At 43.2% G+C, this 26,228-nt stretch overlaps 1 protein-coding gene across 1 annotated transcript in view; it reads right to left on the minus strand.

Moving 5' to 3' along the window:
* Positions 1-3,925: 3,925 nt before the first annotated feature.
* Positions 3,926-26,228, minus strand: part of nr6a1a (nuclear receptor subfamily 6, group A, member 1a) — a gene marked incomplete at both ends in the record, with an annotated part of 136,491 nt that continues 114,188 nt past the window's right edge. Inside the window, 9 exon segments of the mRNA XM_083783550.1 lie at positions 3,926-4,062; positions 4,972-5,005; positions 5,007-5,125; positions 5,271-5,392; positions 8,346-8,600; positions 9,217-9,447; positions 11,141-11,301; positions 12,770-12,825; positions 15,056-15,286. Of these exon segments, the coding sequence (XP_083639676.1) occupies positions 3,926-4,062; positions 4,972-5,005; positions 5,007-5,125; positions 5,271-5,392; positions 8,346-8,600; positions 9,217-9,447; positions 11,141-11,301; positions 12,770-12,825; positions 15,056-15,286 (1,346 nt within the window).

Genomic DNA, 26,228 nt, shown 5'->3' on the forward strand with positions numbered 1-26,228 from the left:
CAAGCAGCATTAACAACAATGTCAAATATGATACTGATCAATTTTAAGCCCCTCCCCCCCCATCTTAACACTTCTCAAGTTGTTTACATCATCTTAAAATGTTTATCAGTGAAACAATAACCAAGGATCACAATAAAAACAGGCATATTATCATGAAGTGAATATAGTGTACACACAGCAAATACTGACTCACAAGATAATAATAAGTATTCATATAAATGTCAACACAGGTGAACACAGACCACTTGTTAAAACTTTGCAGAGGATGACTCGCGTGACTAAATCGTCATTGACATTTGTGATTACAGGGTGAAAACAACACATTAAGACGTTAAAATCACGTTAAAAGAAGCAAAAAGGAGGAAGAAGAAAATTAAACAATATCATAATAGTGACAACGAGAGGTTAATTAACTGTGATTAAACAGAAAAAATCTTACATTGGCATGTTGGCATGTTAGAGAGAGGGTAGCATGGTAGCAAGGGAAAGTGAGGCAACAAGCTCATGCAAAATATAAGCGGAAGAAAAGTTGAATTCAGCGCTTGTATTACATTTGAGAGAGGTCACTGAGTGAAGTAAGAGACACGACATAACAGAACATTGGTGCAATGAAACCAATAAATAATATTACCAAAAAAAGAACTCTACTCGAAAGTAAGCAACTTGATGAAAAAAAGAGGTAGTTTCAGTATAGAAATTGCAAATGACATATCCATGGTCTGTAATAACACAATCTATAAAATAAAAAAGAAAACTTTTTTTTTTACTCCAACACACAGATTGTATATTAAAATATGGTGCATATTTTAATACACACATACATAAAGTAATAGCAACGTGGTACAATAGGAAGCCTGAGTGAAGGTAAGTAAGGTAGAGGTAGTGAAATGATATTTACTGACATCAACGCAGACCCTGAACGGTGTACCTATCTGCTGAGGGTCCCTTACACAAGAAGCCCAATTCACATTTGGTCGTATGAATGAACAGGACCGCCTGCCGAAAAAAATCTGTTATTTTCAGCGTAGGTTATAATTCGTGCTCAACGAACGCGGTCCATTTCATAAGGTGGAATTCTTAGCCCAAGGCTCTCAAACATGTACCCTAAGAAGTACTGAATCCCTGAGATTAGGGTGTCATGTTCTCTGAGCCCAGGGCGTTGAAACCCGTTGCACGATGAATGCACATTTGGGGGGGGATATAAACAGAGAAGGGGCTCAATCCCCCCAGCTAGATGCCTGTGGCAGTGAGTGAGGCTACGGTGTGTTAAGAGAGAAGGGTAGCCTATACTTCTACTGCACTAGATTAGAACACAAAACATCTCCAAACAATTCATAACTGAAATGGTTCACATATTTGAGTGGAACAAAAACTAAAAAAACAAAACAAAAAACGGCCTTCCTCAAAATGGTCCAAATTCCAAACAAAGACCTGCAGTAACACGTTTTCTTTCACATTAAACACGAAGTAACGGACAATTAATTCAGAAACACTTTCAATATACAGCTTGGACTTGGACGAGGGAATGAGTTATTAGAGTTGTGTTCCAAAAAAACCTAACAAAACATTTACATTTTTCAAGAATTCAAAGTATAACAAATGATAGGGGTCATATTCACTCAAAAAAAGGACAAAAAAAAACGAAAAGAAAACTATGAATACATGAAAAAAAAAAAAAAACGAAAAAAAAAAACATTCACAATAACTACAAGGTACAACATGAAAATGTATTAAAAAAAATTATAAAGAGGCTAACTGAAATGTTTTGGATAATAGAACAGACGGTTGGTATGGTTAAGGCTGGCATACAGAGAGGTATAGATAGATGTAACGCAACATCATCAATGAAATCCTAAGATGTCTCCCGTCTCTTATCCGTCTTTGAAATGCCATCAGACAAGTTCGCCGTGCAGAGCACGACGTCTCACCTTCAAACCCACTCTCCACTTTTCACTGATAAGAGGAAATACCTTGAGAGATTTAGAGTGGAAAAAATAAAAAAGAAAAAGAAATAAACACTTTTTTTCTCTACAAAAAAAGGACCTACAATGTCCCGAATCCTAACTCTACTAATACTACAAGTACATCAGCGATGATCGCTGTGTAACTGTCTGATGAATGCAATACATAACACTCACTTTACCCTGTTTAGTTCCAGGTCTGCAGAAGGACCCGAGAGAGGAGGAGGAGCACACTGGGTGGGCAAGTGGGACGCTTTCCCAAGGTCAAGGGTCAAGGCCTCCAAAAGCCTCACCGCAAGTGTGCAAAAAAAAACAAAAAAGAGAGTCGTTGCAAGGACTGCATTTTGTCTGCATTTTTTTAAATGTTTGCACACACAACGTATGAAAACGGCTAAAACTTGAGGAATCGAGAAAAGACACTTCAAGTGGTTTGAAATTATTACCTCATGCTTCAAAAAATAAAGACCATTTTCTATGGCATTTTTTTTTAAACAATGTGCATATCTGTCACAGACTGTGTGCAAGCCAGAGGTCACCCAAAGCCTCCAAACCAAGCCCAGATTGAGACACGCCCCAAATGGATCAAACTAAATCTATCTCAATTCGCCCGTACATATATTCCAAACATCCAACAATCGTAGCCCAAAATGTGGGCTAAACGGTACAAACAAGAGTTTGGACTTTCTGTACTAATATCAATGAGCCTGCAGAATTCTTCTCTTTCCAGCCTGACTGTGCAGATCACAGACCCAGTGAGCATGTGCTGAGGCTCGTTTCTGGTTCAGATCGCAGACCCAGTGAGCATGTGCTGAGGCTCGGTTCTGGGCCTGGGGGGGTAGCAGGTGGGCAGGACTCAGAGCTATAGTGTGAGGGCCCTTTGGGACAGATCCAGACTGTCTGGGGGTCGACATGTTGTATGTATCTCAGAGAGAAGCATTTGGGATGAGATCCAGCAACAAACTGTTTCTGTCCAGCGGAGAGTCTCCCCTCCGACACAGATTGATTCATTTCTTATTCTGATCCTTCATTGATAAGAAATAGTTTTTTTTTTTTCTTTAATATATTTTCTGTTGAGCTATCAGCTCCCTACCCATCATTGGGTGTTTGAAAAAAGCTTTTGCATAACACTTTGGTCAAAAAACAATAAATCTAACAGCGAACCTAGCTATCCTCCCATTCCCCTGCGATAAAGCCTTTGATCCACAGTCTTTGATTGTAAAAATACCCGTATGCTCCTTATTTCAATGAAGATCCCACAAATCCACCTACTGTCACCTCACTTAGCCATGGAATGTTAATTTGACAAAGACCACCTCCTACAAGCGGGATGTCTGAGATTCCATGTCCATAGAGTAGCAGAACTCTATTTCATTTTGTAATTGCAACTGCAGTTACAAAGAAAAAAAGAAAAGAAAAAAAAACACTGTTTTTGAATCTTTGGTTTATGCAGCTCCTTTTGAGCATTCAGTATCTGATTGAGGTGCCAAGGCACCCAGAAAGGATTTGGTTTTAGACTCTTAGCTCTTCATCTCAAACAGCAAGAAAAAAAAGGTACCTGAAATTAGCAACAACATCTTCCTGAGGTAGTCTCAAAACACGTGTCTATCCGCTTCCCGTCCGATTCAAATAAAACTCTTTAAAGTCTAGCTCTAACAATGGCAACACCGACACATTGAGCAAATCGGATACACACTTGTAAACTCCAACGACCAACGCATCCATGTGCATTTCGTTTTTTTTTTCCTTTTGTACAGAAGCATGTGCACAGTGTAAATCAGCATACATTCAGCTCTGTCGTGTAATAAATATATAAAGAAAAAAGTTACAAAAAAAAAAACTAGCTGCTTGTCACATTCACACGAAGGGAGACCAGTCTCTTGGTGCCCCCCTCAGTGGCCCCAGTGGTGCCCACTCAGTCACCTCGGGGCCAGGAGGAGTCCTGGTAGCTTGGAGCGGGCGGGCCTCTAGTTTCCGGCAGACGTTCCCGTGGGGACGCAGGGCGACGGGCCGGACCTGTAGCTGTTCATGCTGGATTTGCTGGAGTGCAAGACTGCTTTGAACAGGAGGGGGAGCTGTTCTAGTGGAACGCTGACCAGCTTCCCTGAAAATACACATGCATTCCAACGTCAATATGAATGCATCTTTATTTATACAACCCTACAACCCACTTATCCTACAACACAATAGGTCATGGCCATTACCTGTTTAACCCATTCTGACCGGGCACCCATTTTGGTGTTGGCATCATGTTATGCTTTAGCTATTGAAAAACAGCAGATCTACAAGCTCATATCGCGCCACCGAGTGGCGCGATATGAGCTTGTAGGTCTGCTATTTTTGAAAAATCGAAGAACGACTGAATCTGAAAACTGAATCTGATCTCAGGTCAGAATGGGTTCATCAGACCAGCGTGTGTCCGGCGGAAACCTCGTATGAATCTGATCTCAGATCAGAATGGGTTAAACAATGAACCAGCAAACTAGTGGCTGTCTGTATGCTACATGGAATATACCGGTATAGAAAAAGAAAAAAGATGATGCACTTTGTGACACGTTTTAGATTTTTGCTCTACTTCTCTCCCTCTTGCCAGGTGTGAAAAAAACAAAAACAGACTGTGTGTGTGTGTGTGTGTGTGTGTGTGTGTGTGTGTGTGTGTGTGTGTGTGTGTGTGTGTGTGTGTGTGTGTGTGTGTGTGTGTGTGAGAGAGTGAGACTGAGAAGTGAGTGAGAGTGAGAGTGTGAGAGAGTGAGAGTGTGAGAGTGAGAGTGAGAGTGAGAGAGAGAGAGAGAGAGAGAGAGAGAGAGAGAGAGAGAGAGAGAGAGAGAGAGAACATGACAGAATAGTGTTTGTGATCAGCATTTGCATTGCAACTTTTCTCTATGCAATTTGACAAGTCAAGTCCGGCATGCACTGACCCGCAACGTGGCAATTCAGACCACTGCGCCGCATGCGTCACTTTGATGTGGACGGCTGAGCTTTAGACGGCATCAAACTAGCAGAAAGATCTTACCAGCAATGCAGCGGATCTCTGGCAGACACATCATTGATCTCAGGGAAGCGTTTGGGTTGGTGCGGATACTTAAACTCGGTGTAGTCCTGGCACACATACCAGTAGCGCTTGTTCAGCTGCTCAAGCTGGGAGACATTGGTCAATCCCCGGATATCTGCAGAGGGTAGAAATGTTGCATGTACAGTATGAATACACATGAATGATTACACCGTGAAATTCAATTAAAAACGTCAATTTGACTCCACAACACTAGTTGGGACTTTACTGAATGTGCAGTGAAATAGTTGCCGTTAAGTTACCTTGGTTGAGGAAGTTGATGGCTTTCATACAGGCGTACTCCTCGTTGCTGACCTTCAACTGGTGGAACTTGCGGAATAGATAGATCAGCCTCTCCATCACCTCCATGCCGTCCTCGCTGAACCTGAGAAGGCACACGGGAAATGTTTGTCAACGTTTGGCGCTGAACTCAAAAACACAAATTCTCCTTTTAGTTTGGAAAGACCTGCATAAAACTAAAGCTCAATGAATCACTTGTTCCAATCGAGCGTGACAAAAAGGGAGTAAACCGTCAAAGACAAAAGTGAGTTCCCATAAGAGTTAATTATTAAAGTTTCTTTTGCTAAAATGAGACACAAGGAGGACGGAGAGGAAAGGGATTATGTCAGAACCATGACAGTGATTGAGGGCAGAATGTGCTCAACTTAACATCATGTCTTGCTGACCAAACCATTCCTGTATTTCTGCGATCCAACCCAGTAAATCCGTGCACCCCAATCTTCATCCTTGTCATTCTGTACTCACAGACATCAAATCTCAAACCTCTCATGTCTACCAAAAGCTGGCTCTGCCACCGTAAATTGGATACCTGCACCTCAGATGAATAAACTGCAGGCAAATTGACTGAAGCAACATGACGGCGGCATAAATCTCGCAGGAAATTAGGAGCAAATGTGTCATGAGGTCAGATAATTCAGGTCTGATTTACACAGCAGTGAACCCCCACACGCGCGTTCTACCCTGGCGTGGGACAGATGTGTATTTCATGCACCAGACGGTGCTAGCCAGAGCTCTGTCTTGAGTCATCCTCCCCTACATGGACCAGATAACTGGCCCCCGTCCAACAACAATACGGGCCACTGTGATAGCAGAAATATCAAACCCTTTGGAGATACGGAACTCACGGAGTGGAACGCCTTGCCTTTGTAGGAGAATGTTGTTGCAGTAGAGCAGGGATTTATACCTAGTTAAGCACCAGAAATAGCTCATCTACAAGCTCACACCGTGACACAGAGCAACACCTCGGGAGCTTGTATATCTACTATTCTCAGTGCATGACACAGGGTGCAATGAAGTGCATCGTATCCTTTAAATCCTGATGCCCGCCGCTCGCTATAGTGAAATATGGACTTAGAAAGGACACAAACGCCAGTGTTTTATAGTTGTACATTAATGAGAACTGATACCCTTGATATAAGGGGTCAGAGGCAATATGAGCCACTCTATCTAATCTAGCACCAGCCTAAATTAATAAGGCTGCTTTCCATCACCATTAAACATACAGCAGTAAAAGCTAGCTTAATATTAAGCCTTTAAAGCGATGTCTAACTTTGGTAGTAAAGTTTTGAGGTGTATATATAGTTACCTGGCCATGATTAATACGTCAAAGATATTGTCGATCACCTTCATCTGTAGCTTCTGTGCTCCAGGAACTGGATGTAGCGATTCCGTTCACTTTTATCGTACGAGGAAACACCTCTCAAAATCACGCTTTTAGCACATAAAGACCAATACGTAATTGTCCTGGTACGTAGTTTATTTGATTATTTCGCCTACCAGCGGACAATATTTGTGCAGCAGCAGAGAGTGTCCTCCCATGGCGGCTTCTCGCTTGTGAGGAACTGAAGCCCTTTCTCCAGCGTGGTGGGCAGATACAGTACATCGGACCGGCAATAAGAAGTCCTCAGTATTATTCAGACACAAAGTGGTGTGGAAGACCCGGCCTAGGGAGACGGCATCCGGACAAGATGCCAGAACCACATCATTCTCTCCCAGACGACAGGGCTTCTTAACCTGAATTTAGACCCGAGGATGATTCTAAAAAAAAAGTGTCTTCTAAATCATGACAGTTTTCTCTGCCAGTGGTGCTCAAATCTTTTCATGTCAAGGACAAGGACCCTCAAAATTACATGTCCCGTATTTAGCCGCCGATCCCCTTCAAAAATAGCAGATCTACAAGCTCATAGCTGTAGATCTGCTTTTCAATAGCTAAAGTATAACAAAATGCTTTAAACACCAAAAGGGGTTCCCGTCCAGAATGGGTTAACCTATCCGCAAGGGAGCCAGCCACCCTTCCTGGCAAAACTCTCTTCAGCCATTTGTCTGTGATCGTGTTCTTTAGATCACATTACATGACCATAGGTGAGAGTCGGTAGGAAGACTTCCCGGTTTAATACAGTGTATATCCTGTGCATACAAAGTGAATGGTCTGGTGCCAACTGTGTTCTCCGGGTGCGATGTGATCATGTGAACGCATAGTCCCGTGATAAGCGCCTCTCTGCCGATACAACCGGGGTGCAGTCCGACAGGCATTAGTCCGACAACACCGTCACTCCCGACACCCGTGGCCGGTTACAACTAACCTGGTGGCCGGGTTAAAACTCACCCGTGGCTCCCGACATGCGCGGCAGGTTAAAACTAACCCGTGGCGAGTCAAAACTAAGCTGTGGCTGCAGACATGCGTGGCAGGTTACAACTAACCCATTCATGGCAGGTTAAAGCGAACCGAAGGCATGGAGCTCGTTAATCTTTTTGATAACAAGCACCTTATTGATCAGGCTTATCGAGCCGGGTTCTTATCGAGCCCACTATCGAGCATTTTCTAATTATTTTGTGGAAAGTTTAAACTTTAAAAGTCTAATTTTGTTACCTGGACAGCGCTGGTTGGCAAGTATCAATACACTTTTAGACCGACATGTTTGTGCCAGCAGGGGCGATTAGATCTATTTCTTGATCGTCTCTTAGTCTTGATTGTTTAAACATGACGTAATGGGCCGCTATGCTCGATAACAGGCTTGATGAAGCCCAAAGCTTATCGATACCGGATACTCAATAAGATTGTTATCAGGCCCGCCAAAACGCATTTTGTTCGACTACATCAACTGTAGATTTAGTCGACTAAAATCTCATGACAATTTAGTCTACTAAAACTAGACACTAAAACATTCCAGGTGACTAAAATGTGACTAAGACTAAATGAAAACTATTCCATTGCCTATGACTAAAACTAAAAAAAGACATTTGCTGCCAAAAACAACACTGGACCAAAAACATGCGTGCGACCCCGATCGCAATCACTTCGCCGGCGGCACACTCACCCTTGCAGCTCGTCGTCCGAGGGCGTGTACTTGGCCGTGACGTCGGCCAGGTCGCCGAAGATCTGCGCGCTGTAGATGGTGAGGCAGGAGAGCAGGATGAGCTCCTGCCAGGTGGAGCTGAGCAGGCAGGTGTAGTCCTCGATGGAGAGCTCGCAGAAGAACGGCAGCTTCTTGATCCAGGAGATCTGGCGGAACAGCAGCTCGTCCGCCAGGCGGCAGAGCAGGGCAAACAGCTCCACCTGGGTCACCTTGTATCTAAAAAATAAATCACATCAGTAATAAATAACAACCCATTCTGAACGGGCACCCATTTTGGTGTTGGCATCATGTTATGCTTTAGCTATTGAAAAACAGCAGACCTACAAGCTCATAGCGCGCGCTACGAGCTTGTAGGTCTGCTATTTTTGAAAAATCGAAGAACGACTGACATTTTTTAGAATCTGATCTCAGGTCAGAATGGGTTCATCAAGGGTACACCGGTGCTTTAATAATTTACACCATTTGGCAACCTTTTTTGACACACATTGAGAGGATGAACGCGGCTGACATCAACAATCCTTAACTTATTATACTGACCCTACTGTAATTCATTTATATTTTTATTATTATTGTCTTTATTTATTTTTATTTTTATTTTTATACATAATTTGTTTGCATACTTCTATTAGTCTTCTATTATGTCTATGTATATTTGTATGTGCCTTTTATTTCATTTCGAAAAATGTTGTATAATATTTTCGTGTGAACATTAATAAAAAAACTTTGATAAAAAAAAAAAAAAAAATGGGTTCATCAGACCAGTGTGTGTCCAGTGGAAACCTCGTATGAATCTGATCTCAGGTCAGAATGGGTTATAGGTAAAGCAACTCACCCATCCTCTATAAGCATGGGGGTGGCCAGTGGAGCCAGGTCCTCGGCTGCCACCAGCTGCAGAACCAGGGGGTGGGACTGGGGATACAGGCTGCGGGGCTGCGGCGCCAGCAGCCCCGACTGGGCGGCGTAGCTGAACAGGTGAGGCAGGAGCTGGTAGGGTGTGGACATGGAGGTGTTGATGTACTGGTCCCTGAGGGCGGCCGTGTAGCCGTTCATCTCCACAGAGCGACTAGTGGAGAGAGAGAGAGAGAGAGAGAGAGGTTACGAAAGTTAGATGTTTGTGTGCTTGTGCGCGTGCTCGCGCGTGCGTGCGTGTGTGTGTGTTGATTTTGTTGCGTCGTAAGCTTATAGATCTGCTATTTTCAGCATGCAACCAAAGTGTAAAATTTGACATCAAGGCCTGTCAAAACACACTTTAGTCGACTAAATAAACTGTAGATTTTAGTGGACTAAAACTAGACTAACACTACAACATTTCAGGTGACTAAAATGTGTCTAAAACTAAATTCAAGACTATGACTAAAACTATGACTAAAACTAAAATAAAAGTTTGCTGTCAAAAGCAACACTGGTGTGTGTGTGTGTGTGTGTGTGTGTGTGTCAGGATTCCTACTTTCGGGCCTCTAATTCCGGGCCCGTGGGTCGCTCCCTGGGCAAGCTGCCCCCGAAAAATGGAGGTATCAGAGATAGAAAGCGGACATTCTGACATTCCATAAAGTATGAAATGACATTCGATAATGTACCATACTTTCTAAATTTGCGTAGGAGCCCTACAGTATGTGCGTGAGAACAGATTGGCACATACAATGATGCAGAACAGTGGGGTCCAGTGTTTACCATACCACCCTACGGTAGATGTGATTCTTTCAAACTAACCCAAATAATCCTGCTGTGAGGCGCTGTGAGGCGCTGTGAGGCGCTGTGAGGCGCTGTGAGGCGCTGGAGTGGAATGAAAGCACTTGGTGTTGGTTGGTTTCCAGAGGGATCACAACATGGATGCTTGTAGACTAGAACCTTTCCATCAAGTTCACCGTGTTCATAAATATGCATTTCACTTGGCGCTACGTTACTTTCACTCATTTCTGCTGACTATTTATTTGATTAAAAAAAAAGTGCATTGCAATTAATTATGAGTTTATGTAGCCTTGGGGGAGATAAGTCTAATGTTTAGATAGAATGAGACTAAAATACATGCCACCGCACTAGCCACCTAGACAATATTTGGCCTTGATGACTGCAGATAGACAATGCGATCGTCTCCGTAGTGAGAATGCCAGATAAGCGTGCCAAGTCCTTTGTGTGCTGCTATCACCAAAGCCTTAAGCAGAGGCAGGAGCAGAAGCAGCGGCTGCATATTCATGGCATTCTTTCGCTGATGAATGCCTTAACTAAGTCTAGCAGAGACGGGAATGAGGTGTTAGGGCTGTCACGGCCAGATCATTATCTCAGCGATGGAGGGCGGCGAATGCCACCGCTGCCCAGATTGAGCCGGGGGGGGGGGGGGGGGGGGGCGGTGGCGGCGAGGAGGAAACTCACTTGGACGACAATGTGGAGGCGGGTGACGGCTGGTTGCCCTCCGAGGCGCCGTTGCTTCTGGGGGATATTCTAATCTGAACATATTTTCAGATGGGATCAGCGGCCAATTACATATGAGTTTTGGGGTCCTTGACATTAAATAGTTTGAGCACCACTGATATAGAAACATAGGGTTTTTTTCCTCCAGAAAACTGTCATGATTTAGAAGACATTTGTATAGAATCTGGTCTCAGGTCTCAATGGACTAGCAGAGACGGGAATGAGGTGTTAGGGCTGTCACGGCCAGATCATTATCTCAGCGATGGAGGGCGGCGAATGCCACCGCTGCCCAGATTGAGCCGGGGGGGGGGGGGGGGGGGGGCGGTGGCGGCGAGGAGGAAACTCACTTGGACGACAATGTGGAGGCGGGTGACGGCTGGTTGCCCTCCGAGGCGCCGTTGCTAGGCGAGCTGTGGTCACTGTCGCCGTTGTTGCCCCAGGTGTGTTCCGGCGCCTCTTCCTTGAACTCCTGGCCTGACATGATTCGCTCAATCTCCTCCTCTGTGATCTGAGGACAGAGAGAGAGAGAGAGAGAGAGAGAGAGAGAGAGAGAAAGAGAGGGGGAAGCGGAGAGTAGAAGAGATGGAGAGAAAGAAGGAGTGAGGGTGAAATAGAAAGAAGGAGAGAAAGAAAGTTAGTTAGTTGCATTAAATGGGTTTATGTCCCCGTGTGACCAGGGTTTTTTTTTTTTGCGTCTCATTCAATTGATCAGCATTGACGAGCTATCCAGTTAACACAGAGGTGCAAGGACGATGTTCGCCCGGCGCAAACAAACGCTGCCGGTGAAATGGGAAAACGAGGCATGGCGGACGAGTGAGGTGAGGAAGTGGAGCTGGGTTCAGACTATAGAGATGCACACATAAAGCTTAAAATAAGAGGATAGTAATGGTCATTTTTCTTGCACTTCCACGTGAAGAAATGAAAAGCTCAAGTGACAACAAAAAATATATATAAAACATCTTGAGTGCATTTAAAAAAAAAAGCAAAACAAAAAAAACTGCCTTGTATCCGCAGTGATCTGAATTGGGGGCTTGGGAGTCAATTTACTTTCACTTCCACCAATTCAGCACGTAAATGGAAACGACAAGATACTCATCGTTAATAATGACAGAAAGGTGCTCCGTTCATTATGGTCACAAGAAAAGATGCCACATTCCCTTTTTACCGACACCAATTTGTATTTTTAATATAATTTCTTTTTTATTGCGACAGAATTGTCTGAATTGACCACATGTTGCTGTTCTGAATAAGATTCTGCAGCTTCACAGTTGTGATGACTCCGTTTTAATTAGCCTCGGGGTCAGCCAGTTCCCTGATCACTCTGCTCTGCATGTATTCACAGGCAATAATGACATGGGGAGACTGAATAGATCTTTTCACTCTTAACAACATTCTAAATGGGCCCAAGTACATTTCCTGTTGCAGTGTTTGTGAATATTCAGTAGCTGGCACTTGGACCCAAGGTGGTCCCTCCTAAGTAATGCAATATTCTGCTGAGAAGCTCTAAAGAATACTGTCAATAATGTGTGGGCTATTCTGAAAGGGAATGCAAATTATCAATTAGTGCTGATGGTAGACCTTATGTAATGGACGAGCTAACCTGGGTCAATTGTATTACATGTGTTGTGTTGCATTCAAACATTATACAGTTAAATAATAAATAATGGATCCATTTGAACTCAGTATGTCGGACGGCTGGGAAATTTGGTATTATAGTCTTTTTTATTGGCCTAAAATATTGTCTATATACATATCATACATTCATGAATCCACTTGCTGACCGGCTGAAAGTTTTTTTAGGGGTTTCTTGTGAATGTACCATTAACATCCTATGACAGGCAAACATGTCAAACTTTCCTTTTGCTTTAAGTAGCATGTGTGATGTCAAACTAGGGGGTTTTCATGATTCTGAATCCATTCCAAGCATTAGTTTTGCACAAAACACACTCCTTGGGCTAAAAACAGTTAATATTTACCTGAACAGGTCCAATGCTTTTGTTCCTTCCTCCAGGCATGCCATCTTCTCTGATTGCTGAAAAGCAAGAAAATGTATTTTACTGGAAGGGAAAGATTACTTTACACACATGACTACTTTTAGGTTTTGCATCCATTTATTGATTTAAAATAAATCATTTCATAAGAAGAATCATAGCTCAGCTTAGTGGAAAAAACAATTGAATCCATTACATTGGAGTAGCTAGTAGAGAAAGGTCACACATGTAGGCTATTCCTCTGTCCAACAGAGGGTGCTGTTTAACTACAGTACAGAGGATTACAACATGGTTCTAGTACAGTGGGTTTTCAACCCTTTTCATATTAAGGACCATTATTTATTGGGCATTTGAGCCACGGACCACCATCTGATGAGATTTAGCCTCTCAGACCCAAAACTAAAGAATATTGTGTTGTCGTTGGATACGATTTTCTCTACAATTCCATGCTTTTGGCAAATGTTGATCAAAATAACAATTCTTCTACATTCTCTAATTGTGTAGACTTCTCAATGAAGTAAGTAATGCAGATGTTTAACAATAATTTAACTCTTGAGAGTGTGAACAGTATTATTAAAAACAGCTTGTAAAACTAAACCACTTAATAACTACATTGAATCCAGTTTCCAGAAAGGCAACCCAATCACAAAAACCCCGTATTTGGGATCTAAATTAAGTCCTTAACCCATTCTGAACGGGCACCCATTTTGGTGTTAGCATCATGTCATGCTTTAGCTATTGAAAAATAGCAGATCTACAAGCTCATATCGCGCCACCGAGTGGCGCGATACGAGCTTGTAGGTCTGCTATTTTTGAAAAATCGAAGAACGACTGACATTTTTTAGAATCTGATCTCAGGTCAGAATGGGCCAATCAGACCAGTGTGTGTCCAGCGGAAACCTTGCATGAATCTGATCTCAGGTCAGAATGTGTTTAATTGCCCTTTCCTTCGGGTAATGTAAAGGAGGACATGACGATCTAGAGCAGGGGTTTTCAACGGGTGGTCCCTGGACCACTGGTGGTCCGTGAAGGAATTGCATGTGGTCCCTGACCATGCATTTAGGAACATAGGAAAGTGAAAACTGTCATTTATTCATTTTCCTGGGGAAACTAAATGGGAAGTGTAGTCTGGTTCAGTCCTCATAATTAGGAAATATAATATAATATTGCATGTTGTGTGTGTGTGTGTGTGCTCGACGCTCACACAATCAGTATATCAGTTCATATAGAAATGAGTTTAATATGGAAGGTTGGATAAAGTAAGAATGGAATTATAGTAACCTTGAGAGCCAATCTGGGAACACGCATTAACCCATTCTGAACGGGCACCCATTTTGGTGTCAGCATCATGTTATGCTTTAGCTATTTAAAAATAGCAGATCTACAAGCTCATATCGCGCCACCGAGTGGCGCGATACGAGCTTGTAGGTCTGCTATTTTTTTTTAATCGAAAAACGACTGACATTTTTTTAATCTGATCTCAGGTCAGAATGGGTTCATCAGACCAGTGTGTGTCCAGTGGAAAACCTCGTATGAATCTGATCTCAGGTCAGAATGGGTTAAGTAAATAATAATAATGTTTTTCCCCTGAGACACAGCCTATACTGCCCCTGCTGGTGGATGATGTCATGTGCAATCATAAAGGTGGTAAAAGTAGGGGTGTTTTAGTTACTTTATGTTCTGCTTAAAGGTGATATGTTTTGGTTAAAACATTATTATTTTTTAAATATAAACAGTTCTATATTATATATTCTGATAGCTATCATTGCTAGTATAAAGTAGGGGTCTCTCAAGCTTTTTAACAGAAAATGCATTTTCAGGCGGTTTGACAATTTCAGCCAATCATTTCATGACGACGCCAGGCCCAGGAAATAATTCCCAATGCTTTTTTCCCATAGACATTTCAAAAGGTATTTATTTAAAGACCTTATAAGCGTCATACAAAGCCAACTCGAGTTGTGACAAATCATGACAACAAACACAATATTTTGGACCAAACTAATAATTACAAAGAATAAAAACAACAACAAAAGCGTTTTCTTCTTCTTTGTTTGGCCCAAAAGAAATTGTCACAATTTCTCACAACAACTTGAGTTGGCTTTGTACGACTCTTAAAAGGTCTTTAAATAAATACTTTTTGAAATGTCTATGAGGAAAATGAAAAAGGAATCATTCCCTGGGCCCTGGTAGGGGGCGGGACTGTGACGCTATAGTCCGTGGTTCACGTTGTGACCTTGTTAGATCTGCCGTGAGTGAAACCCATAGGCTCACCTTTGCGGTTCATCCCCATCTGCAGACACTTGAGCAGCCGGCAGTACTGGCAGCGGTTGCGCTGCTTGCGTGACATCTCACAGTTTTTGTCGCGGCTGCAGCGGTACACCCGCTTGTTGCAGATGCTGCGCTTGAAGAAGCCCTTGCATCCTTCACAGGAGATGATGCCATAGTGCAGGCCTGTGGCGCGGTCTCCACAGATAAGGCAAGTACGCTGGTCAGCTGGATCATCTGAGAAGACGAGAGGAGAACATGTGGGGTTTAGCATCGGGCAACTGTATCATGGCAAGACAAAGAAAAGAGGGGACGGAAATGGACCCAAGAAGGGGAGGTTTCCTGGACCTGGGTCCATATTCTCAGAGTTACACCCAGACCACACCAGCTGCAGCTCTTAGTTGCAACCAGGCCCAACTCCTTGCAACAAAACCGTTTTAAGGTGAGCCACAGAAATGCACCTCCTTGCAACAAAACCGTTTTAAGGTCAGCCACAGAAATGCAACTCCTTGCAACAAAACCGTTTTTAAGGTCAGCCACAGAAATGCAACTCCTTGCAACAAAACCGTTTTAAGGTCAGCCACACCGGGATAATGGTTGCAATGAGTTGCAAGTAGCTGCATGTTGCAATCATTGGTGCGGTTTGTGCTTCAAATGAACACCATGGATTTTACTAAGGGGTTTTCTACTGTCCCGTAAATAATTCTTTAATATAAATTCATCTAATGCATGAAAAGCAAATGCCTTGCTGAAGGCACAAATCATTAATTGAGTTAATGGGGGCGATCGGGGCTTAAGTGCCCACCAAGCATTGCCTAATCCAAAGGATTCTTAAGCTCCAGCTATCATCTTGTGAAGGTGTCGTATTAGTAAAGGTACAACAAGCTGGATGTGAGGCTCTTGAACAGGACAGAGCGCCGAGTGCAGACATCTTGTATGTTTTATTCAGCGAGCCTGACAGGAGAAAGGAGAGGGCTAAAATGACACGAGTGATTTGTTTACAGTCTCTCCTTTCTCTCCTCCTAACCATGACAGTGTCAAATGGAGGGCTCTGTACCCAAAACACAGAGCTTCATTTTTAAGGTCAACAACTTAAAATATAGATGATCAGTATGTGAAAGTGTTACAGTTAGTTCTGTCATGGGGATCATTTGTAAGCTCTCCTCAAAGAAGTGCAATTGTCAGAAGAACATTCCTCTCACATTTCATCTCATTTTGTTCAACACAAGCTGGCAGCGAAATCTACCAATGTTCCCTTAAAGGGATAGTTCAGATTTTTTTTACTTAACCCATTCTGACCTGGGATCAGATTCATACGAGTTTTCCGCCGGACACACACTGGTCTGACGAACCCATTCTGACCTGAGATCAGATTCTAAAAATGTCAGTCGCTCTTCGATTTTTCAAAAATAGCAGACCTACAAGCTCATATCGCGCCACTCGGTGGCGCGATATGAGCTTGTAGATCTGCTATTTTTCAATAGATAAAGCATAACATGATGCTGACACCAAAATGGGTGCCCGGTCAGAATGGGTTAAGCTGTATGAAATACCATTAATTTAGTGATTGCAACTGTATTAATGGATTGCCCGAGTGGGAGTTCTGCTCTGCTTTTGGTGAAATATTAAGTAGTTCCGGTCATTTTGTGGGGGGCACAGGGGGCCACAGCACACATTACAGTAAATTAATTCACAAAACTAGTGTAATTTGTATTGTTGACCTATTTCTACCATATAGTGCACCTTTCGTTCATTTTTTACCCCTCTATGACCCGGAACTACTGTATGTTTTGCGTCCATATCACTACGCCCCAAAAACCTGTTCTATGGGATAGAGGGGTCAAAGTTGAACAAACGTTGCGCTAATATTTTGGAAAAAGGTCGACAATACAAATTACGTTAGTTTTGTGGATTCATTTACTTTAAATGCGTGGCCCCAGTGCCCCCCCACTAAGTGACTTAATATTCACCAAAACCAGAGCAGAACTCCCACCACGGGACTCTGGCAATCAATTAATACCACTATATTAATGGCAAGTATTTCAACAACTTAAGTTCCCTTTAACGATAGAGAAGAAGGCCTACACTCAAAGACGTGGCACACATTCACTCTCGCAACAGTTAACCTTAACCTCGTTTCCTAAAAAGGGAGCTACTTTTTTTTGCTGAACATTTCAAAATCGGAAAAGCTGTTGTTAAGACAGGAATAAGTGAGGGCAGTAATTTGGAACACATGTGAGGATATTGGGGGCTCGGGGTAGAGGGAAAAAAAACGGAAGTAGTGTGGAACAGGATGTCCTTAAAACTAAGCACGGTCAAAAATAGTAGGTGAAATTACATAGTGCTTGGAGTTTAAGTTTTGCCAGCGGCTTAAGCAGCATATGCTGACCACGAGAGAACAAGGTATGAAGAATGGAAAGATCCAACGCCTACAGTAGAAGGTGGCTACACCAAAAGGACCGCGAGCCGACACAAGCGATGTACTACTGTACCCATGTGTATGCACGCACGTGTAATGGAGAGGATCAAAGAAAGATGTATTTCCTTTGAGGATCTCTCCTGTGAGCCTCAGATATTCTCAGTTACTTTTGCAGTCATTGAGGTAACCCCAAAGTCTGCGTGGCAGCAAACTGTTAAGACAGCAATCTCCAAAAAGCTTCAATTAATCCCCCCCCCCCCCCCCATCTACCTCTAGCCCACATAATAAAACTCACTGAGGAAGCTTGGAATTAAGCCTGGGCACATATTCTCCACTGCATTAAGTACTATCAGACACACATAGGGCGGCACGTGCACATACACACACACACTCACGCAAAATCACACACACACACAACAAATCAACAATGTGCACCCCCCCTCCTCCTCCTGAAAGCCACTGAGAGCAGATGGGTTGGACGCCATGGTTACAGTGAATAGCCCTGCTCTCCAGTTGGAATGTGGCCGGCGTGCACTGATCTGTATCACGGACGGCCCCGCCAGCGGAACGCCCGGGATCAAACATTAAAGGACCAGATTAGACGGCAACTCCGCCCAGGAACGTCGCATGGCTTCCTAATTATGATATCAGCTAACAAGGTCACCCATCCATCGCTGTCAGTCAATGGGCAATTACATCTGAATTCTGTCACCCCCCTCCCTCCTCTCTCTTTCTGTGACATCATCTGCTGGAAAGGAAGTGTTCTAAATATTGTGTTTTAAAAAGGAAGGAAAGAAATCACACCCGTGTGAAGTGAGGGGCGCTTTTATCACCATGATGACGTAACATGTCGATTTGCTCAGACACATATGACGTAAATTCTCCATTCATTGACCACGGCGCCCCTAAAAAGAAAAGAGCAATCAAAATAATGGCGCTCGAATGAACATTTTTGCGTTGCCTATTCAAAAATAGCAGATGTACAATCGTGCCACGCTGCGAGCTTGTACATCTGCTATTTTTCAACATTTTGAAAAATCTGTGTTTAGTGTCAGTTTGACTACCGATTCAGAAGACATATTCTTTTTGAATCGATCTCAGGCCTTAACGGGGGAAAATACTAGTCAATAATATCTACTGTAAGACAAAAGATAACCATGGAAACACTTCTGTGAGGTACCAACAATACAATGCAAGGAAATACAGAAAGTGGGTGTTTTCTTTGGGGTTTTTTTGTGGGTAACACCAGTGGAATCTTCACAGCATTCCAACATTGTAGTCTCAATATTGTCCCTCATCATAACCGTTGCTCACCGATCTCTAAACATTCCATTGAGCAGCTCCACTGACTGCATGTCAACCCATTCTGACCTGAGATCAGATTCATACAAGGTTTCCGCCGGACACACACTGGTCTGATGAACCCATTCTGACCTGAGATCAGATTCTAAAAAATGTCAGTCGTTCTTCGATTTTTCAAAAAAATAGCAGACCTACAAGCTCGTATCGCGCCACTCGGTGGCGCGATACGAGCTTGTAGATCTGCTATTTTTCAATAGCTAAAGCATAACGTGATGCCGACACCAAAATGGGTGCCCGGTCAGAATGGGTTAAGCCTATTGTATGTTGCTGTACAATGATTGATTCTTTATTGCAGACTCAGGGGAATCCATATGCCATATCACAGTACAGAACAGCAACACAATAGATAAAGATACAATGTGTCAGTAGACAAATCTTTCATTTCAATGAGTGACACATCTGTACAATAAGGTATGAATTAGCCTTTAGACTACTGCCACCATCTAATAACTATAAATGCACCAAGTCTCTCTCTGTGTGTGTGTGTGTGTGTGTGTGTGTGTGTGTGTGTGTGTCCATATATAGAGCTGGCCTGTTCTGACATCATTCTGACGTTCTGCATAGACTCCATATTTGGGCATGCCTGATAAACAAAACTCCATATATGGGCATAAAAGAGACACAGACATAACATCTGGGTGGGGCATTCATTTCCAACTTGCATCGTTCCAAGTAGTCCAATGCCCAACGGGCAGAGGCTGCAGAGGCTCCAACGGGCACTGCTCTAGTAATAATAATAATAATAATAATAATACAAAAATGATCTACAAAATATGCACCATATATATTCCCTCAATGCATTGTCGTACATTCTAGGTTTTCAACAGATTCTGATCCAGGGAGCGACCACTGTGTAGGGTGGGTCCATCATACACCCACCTGACACAATCGTGGTGGTGGGTTCATGCACCACTCAATGGGTTAAAATTAGTTTTTTGCCAGCTGCTTGAAAAGCGTTCACCTACCTCTACTAACTAGTGACCTAGTGGAACCTTTTTTCATCATTGGCTGCCTCTCTAAACCAATAAGGAGACTTGCCCATAAAACCCATAGTCTGAACGGCATAAAACCAACACTCTGAACGCCGCAATGTGAAGTCGTGAGCTGAGGCACACAAACTGATTAAAGGTGTTCATAAGCAAGCGCTTTAAAATATATATATTATTATTTAAAAAAAATATATATATATATTTTTTCCCATGAATGCTTAGCCAGGGATCACCTGCAATACATCCGCGGACCACCAGGGGGCCGCGGACCACCGGTTCAAAAACCCATAGGTCAGGACAGGTGAAACCAAATCAACCAAAATGTCTTGTGTTCGGTTACATCTGTTTGGTCAGTGGGGTTGAGAGAGATATGGAGTATCCAAGCAGAGGAGATCATGTCCAAACATGGAGCAGAATATCAACAATATAATCTCCTCGCATACACGAATGACGACTACATGAGCACAAGAAGGCCGATACGCTTGTACTGGTAGTCAACATGCTCATCCATTCACCCAATGCCTGATGAAAGGACTCCATGCTTTGACAATGCACATACCCACATATTCTCTCATATTCAAATGAGCTGGATTAGAGCGCTGTGTCTGTAATTTTGAAGAGCACGTGAGCGAGATGAGAGAGAAGGTCTATCTCTCTCTCTCTCTCTCTCTCCCCGACCGGCTCACCGGTAAAGCCTCCAGGAGAGTGGGCTTTCATGAAGGTTTGCAGGGCTCATGTACTAAAGGTAATTAGAAGGGACTGAGGGTGGCAGGGGGGGGTGGTGTGTGTGTGTGTGTGTGTGGGATAACCCCTCTCCAGATATAATGAATGGTGAATGGAAGGACTTCTAAAAGCCCAAAGAGAGATTACCATTTAAATGGCATGAGGTTTAAAATTCAACCTCACACTGGGGAGCATGCAAGGGTTAGCCATACTGTATGTACAGGAACAATGGGCACCCCCCCCCCCCCCCCCCCACTCATTTCACAGTGGGATTACAATTTAACCATATTATGATGAGCCACAGAAAGGTGAACTGGACTTGGAGACATTGATATGGGGGGAGGGGGGGGGGGCATTTCTTATCTCTGGCGACAGTGACGGAGCAAAGAGCAGTGGGAACGGGGAAGGACTGGAGCTTTATTGACGGAGCTCTTGTCAGATCGTGAGACAGAAAACTAGAATGCAATCAATTCTAAAAAAACTATCTGTCTCTTTTACCGTCTTCTTCATAGCTACACTCATGACTCATGTTATTAAAATACTATTGGGGATTTGGGGTTTTTTTTCTGTCTTTAACAGATTAAACAGAGCCCATCAAGTTTACAGGTGCACAAAATGGCATGGATAACAAAATAAATCGTTTCCACCCATAGGAAATCGAAGCTTTGATCAACATTCAACAGTTATCCGTATAATACAGTCGCAATGAATCAGCCAAAAGCTACAAGTTGGCCCTGCGCCTACCTTTATAATTATTCTATTTCCATGCAGCTCGCACACACACACACACACAACCCTGATTAGAATGCACAGAAGGGCTGGACGGACCACGGAGCGCGGTGTGTGCCATCGTGAGATAGAGCGCTGGTGGATCAGCACAGATTGAGCTGGAAGTCTAAAATGAAGAGCTTTTCAGCTATTAATCCTCCCAGTGTGGAGCGGAGCGACACTTTCACTAAGCCTCGAGGAGACCCAGCTAAAACTTTCAACGTCATAACCTGCTTCAAGAGTCATTTTATCATATTAACTCCCTCCGCCGTTGGGCAACGGTGCACTCTCAGCATGGAACACTATGTGGTTATTCCTCTGCATTCACATGAGGCAAGATGCACACAGACTCATCCGTACTACTCCCTAGTGTCGGGTGCAGTACTTAGTTTAGACAGTTTTTGGTTTAGACTAGTCATTGGTTAGACCAGTCATTAGTCCTACATCTACAACCTATCTCAAACCCTCACCCTAAACCTAACCTCCCACGAGGCAGCACACCTAAACCTAACCGTAACCCATGTCTAACCAAAGTATGCCTCCCCCTAGTGTCATCATTCTCATTGCAGCTACAGTTGTAGCTTTGTAGCTTTGGATTTGGAAGTTGAATCCAGCTCAGCTTCAATTTGTAGCTTTTGCAGCGGCTACAAACGTCGGATGCATCTTTGTATCTTCGTGTCACTGGCTCCCATTGGAAATGAATGGTAGACTGAATGCAGCTTATTGTACGAGTACTACCGAGTAGTACTACTTTTAATGTAACTAACTTTTTTACTTAAGTACTGTACTTAAGTACAATTTTGAGGTATTTGTACTTTACTTGAGTATTTCCAATTTCCAGTACTTTCACTTCTACTCCACTACATACATCTCAGAGCCACAATTTGTACTTTTACTCCACTACAATTATTTGAAAACTGTAGTTACTAGTTACTTTGGCGATTTAAATTTTGAAAACATACATTAACCACTTCAAACCTATTGATTTACTATACATTTCGGCCATTTGAAAAGAGCCGATCTACAAGCTCTCAATGTGTCGCGTTGTAGATCTGCTATTTTCAATAGATTTTGTACACATTTTTAACTTGTGACATTCTGCAATATGAGTACTTTTATTTGAATTTGTAGTACTTTGAGTACATTTTGATGCCGATACTTTTGTACTCAAGTACTTTTGTAGTTGTACTCAAGTACATTTTCATTTCCGTACTTTTACTTGTAACAAAGTAGTTCTAAATTGCAGTATTGGTACTTTTACTTAAAAAACAATTGAGTACATTTTCCACCACTGCTAACTCCTTCGGGGTCAGGGCATACTGTAAAGAGGGATAATAATCGTTAGATCACAAGGAGATTCCAGTGTCATATATAAAGAACCAATAAAATGACAGCATGGGATCCTCCGTAGCAAACCATTTGTCGCCTTGACTCTGCCCATGTGGCCGTAGAGACGGTATGCATTAAAACAATATATTTCATTGACCACCCTATGTGACTTCCTTCAATGAGGGGGGAAAAACACACAATAGCTCTATTAGCTTATTTGTCGAATCTACCACCCTCTCTTTCAAGTGCATGGCCACCATAAATAAACAGCCTGCTTCACACCTTCACACACTTGATCCCAGTGTGAGAAGTCTACATGTCTCTACTCTCAACCACTCCCCCCCCCCCCCCCCCCCCCACAGAGAAGACCCAGCCAACATTACAATTTAGGCATTTAGCATTTAGACACTCTTAATCCAGAGCGATTTACAATAGCACTGCCTCTAATTAGAACTCTATGGCAGACAGTGGTTCTCTATAAGTGGGGTCTGGGCAAGATGTGTTAAAACAGCATCACTATCATTTTAACCACTTTATACATATTTCATACGTTGGCTATAAAAAATAATAATAAACAATATGTACAAGCTCACAGCGTGCCACATTGTGCCACGCTGCGAGCTTGTACATCTGCTACTTTTGGAGAAAAAATATCTTCTATTGAATAATTGAATAACATTTTTAACATTTATCTCCCTGGCTGGCACGTTGGTCTGCAGACCCCTGTCCACTCTGTGTGTGTGTGTGTGTGTGTGTTAATTACAGTACTATACTACATATATTATACATCCTTATATTACAATTCACCCACTTTAACCCCAGGTACTTTGTTGACTCACATTTCACTAAGAAAGTACTGCCGCAGCACTCCAGGTTGGAATAAAGTCCTTACGGTGCCAAGGCTCGAATATACAAATTGAAATGAAGAAAATGCAAGCACTCATTGTATGTCCTTTTCATATGAATGTATTTATCCTCTGACGAAAGAGGTAAATAAATTCATATGAAAAGGACATACAATGAGTGCTGGCATTTTCTTCATTTCAATGACTCACATTTGACCCCTACACATCAAATCCTTTTGCCTATGGCGACGACATGCCCCTGAATAGAGACACTGGGTTTCACGCGGTTTGCGCCTTTTTTACATAGATTTACAGTATGTTTTATGGCCCCTGGTGTATAATTAGCGCAACTGTATAGAAGTAGACTTCAGTTTCTGGCCCACCGATATTATAAAAGCAAAGAGGAAGAGGAATACAAAAGGTTAATTTGGGGAGGCAACACCAGCGAACTGGTGCGAGTGTTGGTGTGCGCTGAAGGCGTGCTATGGGTAAGAAATGAGAGAGCTATAGGGTGAGTGTTGGTGTGCGCTGAAGGCGTGCTATGGGTAAGAAATGAGAGAGCTATAGGGTGAGTGTTGGTGTGTGCTGAAGGCGTGCTATGGGTAAGAAATGAGAGAGCTATAGGGTGAGTGTTGGTGTGTGCTAAAGGCGTGCTATGGGTAAGAAATGAGAGAGCTATAGGGTGAGTGTTGGTGTGCGCTGAAGGTGTGCTATGGGTAAGAAATGAGAGAGCTATAGGGTGAGTGCTATAGGGTGTGTGCTATAGGGTGTGTGCTAAAGGCGTGCTATGGGTAAGAAATGAGAGAGCTATAGGGTGAGTGTTGGTGTGCGCTAAAGGCGTGCTATGGGTAAGAAATGAGAGAGCTACAGGGTGAGTGTTGGTGTGCGCTAAAGGCGTGCTATGGGTAAGAAATGAGAGAGCTACAGGGTGAGTGTTGGTGTGCGCTAAAGGTGTGCTATGGGTAAGAAATGAGAGAGCTACAGGGTGAGTGTTGGTGTGTGTGCTGAAGGCGTGCTATGGGTAAGAAATGAGAGAGCTATAGGGTGAGTGTTGGTGTGCGCTGAAGGCGTGCTATGGGTAAGAAATGAGAGAGCTATAGGGTGAGTGTTGGTGTGCGCTAAAGGCGTGCTATGGGTAAGAAATGAGAGAGCTATAGGGTGAGTGTTGGTGTGCGCTAAAGGCGTGCTATGGGTAAGAAATGAGAGAGCTATAGGGTGAGTGTTGGTGTGCGCTGAAGGCGTGCTATGGGTAAGAAATGAGAGAGCTATAGGGTGAGTGTTGGTGTGCGCTGAAGGCGTGCTATGGGTAAGAAATGAGAGAGCTATAGGGTGAGTGTTGGTGTGTGCTGAAGCCGTGCTATGGGTAAGAAATGAGAGAGCTATAGGGCGAGTCAGGAGCAGAATGTTGTGTTGTTGTTTTGTCGTGTCCTGCATCATCCTGAGCAGAGGGTGATAAATCCCACTGATGTGACATGTGGAAGAGTTGTAAAGCTTGGCCTCTGGATCATCTTGAACTCCACCCTCTCTCTCTGCAAGCCTGGGTCAGCGTTGCCAGGTTTTGCGAGAGAAACAAGCAAGCAAGGTCTATGAATGAAAGCAAGCCCAAAAGGAGCACAAGCCCTTCTTCATCTGCCATTATTGAAAAAATGTGGAATATTTTGTGAGACATTTTTAACAACACAAATCTTGTATGGCGGGGTGGGGGAGGGGGGGGGGGGGGTCCTGGCATACAATGTTTTCAGATGGGGGGTCCGCAAGACAAATCTATATTAATTTGGGGGTCCTTGACTTGAAAATGAAACACTGATTTAAATAACATTTAGGCAGCAAGCCCCAAATAAGCCACTATACACCTTTAGAAAATTATCAAACAAACAAAAGGAAAAAAAAGAAATGCAACCCTGCAAACTACCAATATTTACAAGCAACGTTACAAAAAAAAAAAAAAGCCCAACGTGGCTTAAATTTAAGCGGATATGGCAACAGTGGCCTGGGTGCTGGAGCCCTGGCCCCCTCCCTCCTGCCCTCCCCCAGACCCTCCCCCTGGGCCCATTAAAGCCTGCATTGTTTCCCAGGGGTCAGGCCGGGTTTCATTCCAAACTTTAACACAAACCAGGAAATGCAAGTCAAGCATTTTAAGCCCTCCAGTCAATGGTGAAGACAAGCAGCACTTCTGTTTCCCAGCATTCTAAATATGGAGACTCACATCCCCGTAAATGCTGCATGGCCGCTATCGAACTATTGCAAATAGCACCAAAAATCCCTTGTTTGGTGTAAAGCACATACAGTATTGCCATTAGTAGAAATACCGGGCGGCTCATTTTCTTCACATCTGTGGGATTCAAGTAACTGACTGCCAATGAAAAGGGTCATCTCTTTCACTAATTATTTAAAACAAATAAATCACACTAAGCATTCATCAACATAGGTTTAGACCGCTAGACTCCACAGGAGTGCGTGCGCCATTATCAGCTGCACAAGATAAGGAATGCGTCGTCACGAATGATGTTTAGGCTGTGTTTTCCCCACAAGGAGTGGGGGAGAGGGGGGGGGCTGCATTTTTCCTTTTGAAAAATGCAACTGTTGACTCAGAGCTTAGCTTTGTCAGGGTGGGCACATTATGTGACGCATATGTGTGGGAAATAATAGGACTCTTGGATTCGTTTTTTTTCCTCATTTGAGTGATCGAGTCCCCATCATCAAATATGGGATACATGATGATGATGACACCTTGTGAATCTCAC

This window comes from Protomyctophum parallelum, assembly GCF_964188405.1.
Source record: "Protomyctophum parallelum genome assembly, chromosome: 15".
NCBI lineage: Eukaryota > Metazoa > Chordata > Actinopteri > Myctophiformes > Myctophidae > Protomyctophum > Protomyctophum parallelum.